Consider the following 8,388-nt stretch of genomic DNA (forward strand, 5'->3'; position numbering starts at 1 on the left):
ACCAGTGTATGTATCACGAGATCTTTATTTATTCCACATAGACACAAGAAATGAAACCTGTGATATTTAGAGGGGCTGGCTAACGGCGTGTGTATCACCCAGTTAGAAGGACCTCGGTCCTCTGTAGTATTACCTTAGACCTGTGTGATACTATTGTGCATGTATGTTACTTGGCATCGTCCTTATATGCGATAATAAAATGAAGATAAAGACCAGTGTATGTATCACGAGATCTTTATTTATTCCACATAGACACAAGAAATGAAACCCATGAAGTTGGTTACACAGACTGCACAGGTACACACAAATTCTAGTATCATATACACATGGGCTATCTTGCCACAATAGGTTTAATTGGAGCTGTCTCTCCTGCGGTACATGAGCATGTAAGCTACTCCATCGTAAAAGTTAGATCCTGCTTCGTAGGTTGACTTCACAGTGTCCCACGAGCACAACCTAACTTGAGTGTCGTCCGCAAGATACCAAGTGTCATCTCCCCGCACATAAGCACTGTAATGTCCACTGTAGTGACTACCACAGTGGGCTATGACGGCGTACAACTCGTATAGAGCGTCAGCGGCCGCTTCGGGTTCTTTCATGATGTATTTCAGATCCAGAGTCTCGGGGAAAGCGAGGCGCTTGTCTATCTTGACTAAACTAACGGTATCTCTGCCAACGTTTTTAACGCGTGCGATCCACATACATACAACGGGGGGCAATGACAAAACCTTGCTTGTGATTTCGATCTGGGTTCTAGTGTGACAATGTGCACAATGGTAGTCACACATTGTCAGCGTGTTGTCAGAGTACTGTTTGATGTATTCCTGCAGCTCGGCAGGAAGATTATCTTCGATAAACACGGGGATTGTGTTCAACTTATCGAGTGTAGACTTGACTACGTTGCAACGGAGACAGCGTATACGTTTCTCCATCTTGATGTCCCACAATTGTCCAACCTTTTCAGCAGGCCCGTCGTCATCTGTTAGAGCGTTGAGGATGCACTTGAAGACGAGGTCTGAGTCCTCCTGAACCTCGAAAGACAATCCACTGTATGCGCTCATGGAGTCTATGAGAAAGCTCGGGTCGCATGATCCGTGGTTGTTTTTGTCCATCTCGCAAATGAGACCCTTGAGCATCGCAGCCACCGTGTTCTTTTTAGGAGCCCGGTATTCTTGTTCGTCGATGTCCCGAATGAGACCCCGTAGCTCGTGGGTGCCGTACAGGCACTGCACCACGCTGTTGATACTACAATGGGTCCCGTAATTGATCAAGCCTCGCATGGTTGAAGGCGGACAAAGATCTCAGCACAAGCAGCAGAGTCAGTAAAGTGTATACATGTCCTAAGGACCGTTAGACTGCGTAAATCCGTAAGTGTAGTATTTAGTAGTCTGTCATGCTGAACGTTGTCGTACTCTGGAACAGCTCTCTGAGAGATCTCGCAGATCCCAGTTTGGTCAGCAGAACCACGAGGATCGTCATCCTGTAATACTCGACAGTTAACTCGTGTAGAGGCCCAGCTCTTTTAAACTTTGTGACCATTATGACAGGGGCCCACTTGGACTCGGTCTGCGAAACGGCGTCGTGTGTGAAACAGTCACTGTCGGTCTGTAACATCGACCAGTCCAGTTGCTCTATGCTGGAAATCCCAGAGAGTGCGGAGTCGCAGAGAGTCACCTTCATCAAACCCCGCGTGCAATCCAGTGCTGTCACCTCGACCCTGGAGGATCCAAACATCTTGGCTCTCATCCTGAGCACTATGCTCCTAGCCAGTGTATTCAACTTCGTATCACCCATGTCCTGTGCAGCCTGGTTGCCTCTGAAAGGCTTGGGGTCTCCGTACACCAGCGTTTTGGCACAGCTTCTCTCGCGCGGTTCTTCCTCCTCACCCAATTGTGTCAGCCAGTTAGGTATGTCGGACGAATAATCCCTGAATGTGAAAAAGTTCCCGTCTAGGGTCAACAGAGATGGGGTTGTCCGTTCGCTCTGATCAAAGTGTCTCAGCCACTCGATGGTCTTGGTCAGCACGAACGATGCCGACACGCCGGCGCTCAGCGTCTGAAGCCATTTGCACAGATTGGAATTGGGCAAGTGTCTTCCCACAATAGTAGTACAGAGACTACCCAGTTGATCGGTCGCTGAACATTGAGGACTGGGGCTTGTTGAAGTTCCTACTGAGATAAGCAACAATGTCGATCATCACGGCTCCTTTGCCGATCAGTACATCCTTCCATTCGGTCATGTACGTGGGTAACAGCTTCACGTCTAAGGCGGCCTTGAGTGTAAGAAAGACTTGCAACAGGAAGACATATACCGAATTACGAGAGTCCAACGCGTTCCAGTACAACACCTGCTCTGACTCTTCGAAGAACTGGGCGTACTGGAAGATGAACATACCGTTGCGCTTAGAGCACTTACACAATCCGTCACGGGGGCCTGCGAATATAAGAGGGTACATTAGGGTCATGCCTTGCGACAGTGTGACTACGTTGTCTTTGAAACGTCCTATCTCCTTCTCGTTGTGGCTCTTGAGGATGACCATGACCGTGTCGATCTCCCCGTCGATCTTCTTGCCCCGCAATATCACCGTACCCTGTGGCTCGTCGACAGCTCCCCGGACTGGATCAGCGTTCAAGTCACCGGGCGGTTGCAGTTGCAGTGCATCTTCGTCACTCGCTGTAATATCGCTCACCTCGACGGCTCCCCGGACTGGATCAGCGTTCGAGTCACCGGGCGGTTACAGTTGCAGTGCATCTTCGTCACTCGCTGTAATATCGCTCACCTCGACGGCTCCCCGGACTGGATCAGCGTTGGAGTCACTGTGCGGTTGCAGTTGCAGTTGCAGTTGCAGTTGCAGTGCATCTTTGTCTCGTCTTTGACTCGCTGTAATATGGCTCCCCTCGATATCACAAACGACTAAGGTGTCCGCGTCGAGTGTGTCTGCGTTGGCTCCTCCTTGGGTGTTGCTCACATCTACAGCCCCGATGGGGTTGTCGCTCGCCAGAGATAGAAAAGAATTGACAATGCGGAGTATAGAATCATCCAGATCGCTACTGCTCAAGATTTCAGCGGAGTTCGAGCTCCGTTCCAGATTTATCATATCAGGTGGGGACACCTCCAACATCACGTATCTCGCAGCGTTTCCAACCGCGTTTTCTGTAGCCATGTTATGGGCCTCATCGGGTTGAATAGGCAGCAGCTCGACACCCTGCTTGTGCGTCCGTGTCACATTGGTGACGCCAGGTTGAGGAGCAACCTGACGTTGTTGGTCGCAGACCATCGTCGAAGTACCCTCGTTGGGATTGTCTACGTAGACCCCAGGATCCATCTTCGAGCGCCTAACCTGGACAGGGTTGTCGATGTGATTACCCTTGCGTTTATTATACTTGCTCTTGTATGTGTTTGTAAGCGCTTTGGCCTTCTCCGAGTACCAATCGTAAGGTTGAATTAAACCGGGAGCCAGTCTCATGAAGTCTATCCCGTAGTACTCTTTGGGGTAGTGTTTGATCACTGTAACGGGGGACCCCGTGACGGATTTCTCTGTGATCAGCTCACCGAGTCCCTTGGGGACGCAGTCGTCGCTGACTATGATGTCGCTCATCCTATACTCCCCTACCTGGATGGACAACGGCATAGTTAAGTGTTCAGGAGGCAGCCGAGCCTCGGAGATGTCCCGCATCAAACACTGGTATCGAGGCAGTTTCAACAGTTGGGAAGGAGACAACCTCTCTTGAGGGAACAACGTAATGCAGAGCACTCCCATCGAGATAAAGTGCTTGTCCGCTATGTAGCAGCCCATGGACTTGAGGCTCTCCAGTATCGCCGGCACACTAGGCCTTTTGTCTTTGTGCTCGGTGTGAATGGCTCGAGCGTTCATCGCTTTCATGTAGCCGAGCTCGAACGTTTCCTGATTCTCGGGGCTGTAGACCCCAACCAATTTGGATAGATTCTTTGCGTACGTCTTTTTACAATAACCCCGGCCGCGTCCCGTGTTATATCGTATCAAGGGTGAGCGGCTGTGTAGCTCCCACATCACGCAATACCAACTGAATATGTCGCTCCCGGTGGCCGCGTTCATGCACCACAACACTTCAGGGGCCATGTTAGTGCGGTTACCCCGCGGCTGATCGGGGGTAGAGAAGTTGCACGACGTGCCAAAGTCGCTGATCTTAAAAGTGAAGGGTAGAGGTGTTCTATCCGGCTGGTGACAGACCAAGACGTTCCTGTACGTGAAGTCCCTGTGCTGGATGGTTCTGGATCTCAGATTCTCCAGCCCTCGGAGAGTGTCCAGTTCCACGGCAGGTACAACCGAGGTGTCCTTTATGTGCCACATGAACTCCTGTAGTGAGAATAGGGCCCGTTCCATGACGATCACAGCCCTCCCTCCTAACTGGTAGCCGGGCATGTCACACCACAGGCCTCCGAGTGTGCGCAGGATGTTGGGGTGTTTTAGCGAGACACCGATCATGATCTCTTCCACTTGAGAGGCCAGGTGCGCGTAGCGATAGAATTCGTCCTCTATGAAAGGCATGCTCCAGTTGACCATTTCTGGAAACAAGTTGGTTTTCGCGACGAGGTGCTTGTCGATCGGAACGGTCAAACCAAAGCCTCCTCGACCGAGCACGTTGTCTGGCTCGGTTATCATTTGTTGTATATCGAACTCGCATGTCGACTCTTGGGACGACTCTTGGGACCCCCCTACGTTGGTGTAGATGCTCCATGGGTTGGCCTCGGCAGTACATTGTACAGGCTCGTATTTTCGCCCAAAGTTGTCTATGGTCACCATGGACGTCCTGGGGGCGGTTGTGTTGTAGCTCGTGGGCAATAAGCCATCTATCACAGGCGACGACTGCTGCGGTATGTGGTTGATGTCATGATCCTGACAACTTGCGAACATCGGGAATAAAGGCAGCTGACGATTCAAGTCATTGAGCATTCTCTGTGTGTCCTTGACCAAATTGCTCTGGGTCAGAGAGTACGGGGATTTCGTCTTACATTGGATCACCAGGAACAATACTATAGAATCGTATTTACAGCTCGCACTCGGTGAGACATGTGCATCCTCGTACTCTCGTCTTATGTATACTACTAGGCGCTCTTTCTCCTCAATGTTGAACGGAGGTTGCTCGAAGATACACATCACTCCGACGTTTCCGAGCTTAGGCAGATAGGTGACACACCTATTGAGTACCATTACGGTGTCTTCGTCTTGCGCGAAGGTGATTTCATCACCTTTTACCTCTAGCCACTTGAGTACGCCTTGCACGTCGTTGTAATGTAAAGTCTTAACGTGATACAGATTATGACGATCTACCATTTCTAGCAAAGTTTCGACGCGGCTCTTGAATTTAGTCTTGCCTTGCGCCATTTCCATTCTATTTTTTGGACTTACACGTTGACTCAAACTCCAAACCTTTTATGGCATACTGTCCTTCTCTGTGACACATCTGCGAGGGATTACTAAATTAGTAGGAAATGAACGATTTGGTTCGTAGAGAGATCACGTTCTCAGAACATGCTTCCGTGGTCATATTTGAGTGCCTGATAGTGACAGGGGCACCCGCTACGGGTTTGCTGCACGATACGGCATTCAAAGACGGAGGCGCATTCCAGATCGCTTTGAAGCTCTTGAGAGATATGTGGCAGAGAGTCGAGACGCTGTACGTACCCAGAGCGGATGTAGAGTCTCTCCACCGCATGGAGTGCAAGAGTACGGTGGGTGCCGATACGCCTATTCCCCATGTCATAGCGATGGACACTCGCAAACTCTCCAGATACTACATATATCTGTTGTTTCGGTACTGCATGAGCTCCGCCCACCCTATGACCTACCACCATGAGGGTTCCACGGCTAACTGTTTGAGCCGGATGTCTCTGTGGGAACCCAAGAAACACACAGCTCCCCGACTAGCGGATGTACCTGGCAGCTGGCTGGAGACTAAAGTGTGTACCAACTACCCTTCGGCTCCACCTATCCCCAAAGACAACTTTGTGAGTGGGTTCCCCCGTTATCTCGCCCAACAGCCGCCTCCACATCAACTGCAGCAGCTTCAGCCTCAGCCGGCGCATCAGCTTCTAGAGCATCAGCGGCAGCCGCCGTCGCAGCAGCAGCCGCCGTCGCAGCAGCCGCCGTCGCAGCAGCAGCCGCCGTCGCAGCAGCCGCCGTCGCAGCAGCAGCCGCCGCAGCAGCAGCCGCCGCAGCAGCAGCCGCCGTCGCAGCAGCAGCCACAGCAGCCGCAGGTTCGAGAGTATCAACAACACCGAGAGATGGATTACACCAAGCAGCAGGATCACCGGGTCCCACCGCACCGCAACACCAAACAGTCTTTATATCCAGACCTGACTGAGCACCAATTTAGCGTGCTCAGCGGGCCATCTCACATCAAACCTTTCAAGGGAGCGGATAATAAACCTAGAACAAAGAATGTGTTTATCGAAGGATGTTATGATTCAAATGTTGAGAGTGAGGAAGAATATTGAGGGCTTGTTTTGTGTAAAATATGTAAACCGTATTACCAAAATAGGTATCAATGGAGTACATGATGTACTGATTATTCTATGTCTAGTAAAGAAGATTTAAAAAAACTCTGTGTACACATACACGAATAGGAGCGAAGTCTATCAAAATGTGTATCAATGAAGTATATGATGTAGTGAACCTTGTATGTCTTTCTGTCCTAGTATAGAAGACACAAAAAATAAACTCTGTACACATTCATGAATAGAAGCGAAGTCTTTATTCAATGTGAAAGTTAAAAACATGGAACTAGTCTGCAGTTCTGAACTGAGATTCGTATTGGTTGGACAAACACCTCATGGTTGGGCAAAAGAGTCTCTATATGAGTACTACCAGGAGGCCGGGGATGTGCACAGCAATAGCGCTGAGTACAAGTCAGTTGACCGGTCAACTCACTGGCTCGTTGCGCGATGGATGCTAAACACGATGCAACACATACAATGCCGAGTGCTTGGGATAAGCGCTCATCATCAAACCGAGCATTGAACATGGTACACCCAACAGGTTTCAGTATCTGGTTCAGTCGCAATATCAAGGTACACAAGTACATGGTAGACATGGAAGAGCCGATGAAAAGGACTGATCTCGCTTTCACAACAGCCAAGCGGAACGCCGACGGTGACCAACTCTTGCGTGGGCTGTGCACAAAGCATGGGGATCTGAAAAAGATCTGCAACTCAACTCCTTCGTGTTGTCTTGGAATTTGTGAGTATCTACTCTGCTGCCCCTCATCCCCTGTGATATACACACATACTCTTACTCATGTGTTTTATTTTTGTCTGTGTCCTGTTTAGCATGTAACGAAGAGCTGAGGCAGCACATTGTGGGGCATGTGGCTGATAACATAAAGGACTGCAAAATCCTATGTGAGAAGCTGCGACATTGCGGCGAATGGGAGCTCTACAAGGCCATACGATCCCGAATGACACCCATGAAACCCAAGAAATTCAGGCTCTCCACATCTCTTTTCAGACAAATCATAGTGAAAAGAAAGGAGGATCGATATTTCAGAAAAAGAGACTGGACCATGATACCTAGCTACATTAGAGTAAATTTGACCGTGATAGCTCAGGAAGCAGCAACAACGACCCATATGTATGCAGGACATGATAATGTTTACAACATAAAGCAGCTTAATAAGGTGGCACTGGCGTACAGTGACCTACGTGAAGCGCTTCGGAGGTACATACCACTTTTACTTACAGTGTCAAAATGATTCTGACACACTGTACGGTTAAAAATATAGTGGGAATATGGTAGCCTTTGATGAGTGATGTAAAACATAAGTTTGACAAATAAACCTCAAAACTCATATATCCATGTATGTGTCTTTTATTTTCGCATCACACATAACCATAAAGGGGAAACTTTGAACATGTCACACGTAGAACTCAGTACGGAGACCTCGGTTCTTGTACGTGTTTTTGAAGGCGTCCACTCTGGACCCAGGGTATATGTCTCTGAGCGAATTCCTTTGATGAGGGCTAGCTCCAGAGCTGTCGCGTTGAACGCTTTGCCTCTTGGTACCGGGACAGCCAAGGTCCTTATCACCGCATCTCCTGTGCACCAATCTCGAACACGATCCCTTCCGGCCCCTCTGGTAGGTCTCTCTCCTCATGCCCAGCCGAGCCTTCGCGGGGAGACGCTCGCCGCGCGGCGAGTCGGCGACGGTCGGGTCTCGCTCAGCTACAGTAGGGAGCGAAGGCTCGAAGCCTAGCTCTCTCCTCATGCCCAGCCGAGCCTTCGCGGGGAGACGCTCGCCGCGCGGCGAGTCGGCGACGGTCGGGTCTCGCTCAGCTACAGTAGGGAGCGAAGGCTCGAAGCCTAGCTCTCTCCTCATGCCCAGCCGAGTCTTCGCGGGGAGACGCTCGCCT

General features: G+C 50.1%; 1 protein-coding gene across 1 annotated transcript; it reads right to left on the bottom strand.

The window, feature by feature from the left end:
• Window positions 1-350: 350 nt before the first annotated feature.
• LOC144542424 (ubl carboxyl-terminal hydrolase 18-like) lies at window positions 351-1,280 on the bottom strand. Its single transcript, XM_078289111.1, has one exon. The coding sequence runs from the start codon at window positions 1,278-1,280 to the stop codon at window positions 351-353; it is 930 nt and encodes a 309-aa protein (XP_078145237.1).
• Window positions 1,281-8,388: the final 7,108 nt, after the last annotated feature.

This window comes from Centroberyx gerrardi, chromosome 2, assembly GCF_048128805.1.
Source record: "Centroberyx gerrardi isolate f3 chromosome 2, fCenGer3.hap1.cur.20231027, whole genome shotgun sequence".
NCBI lineage: Eukaryota > Metazoa > Chordata > Actinopteri > Beryciformes > Berycidae > Centroberyx > Centroberyx gerrardi.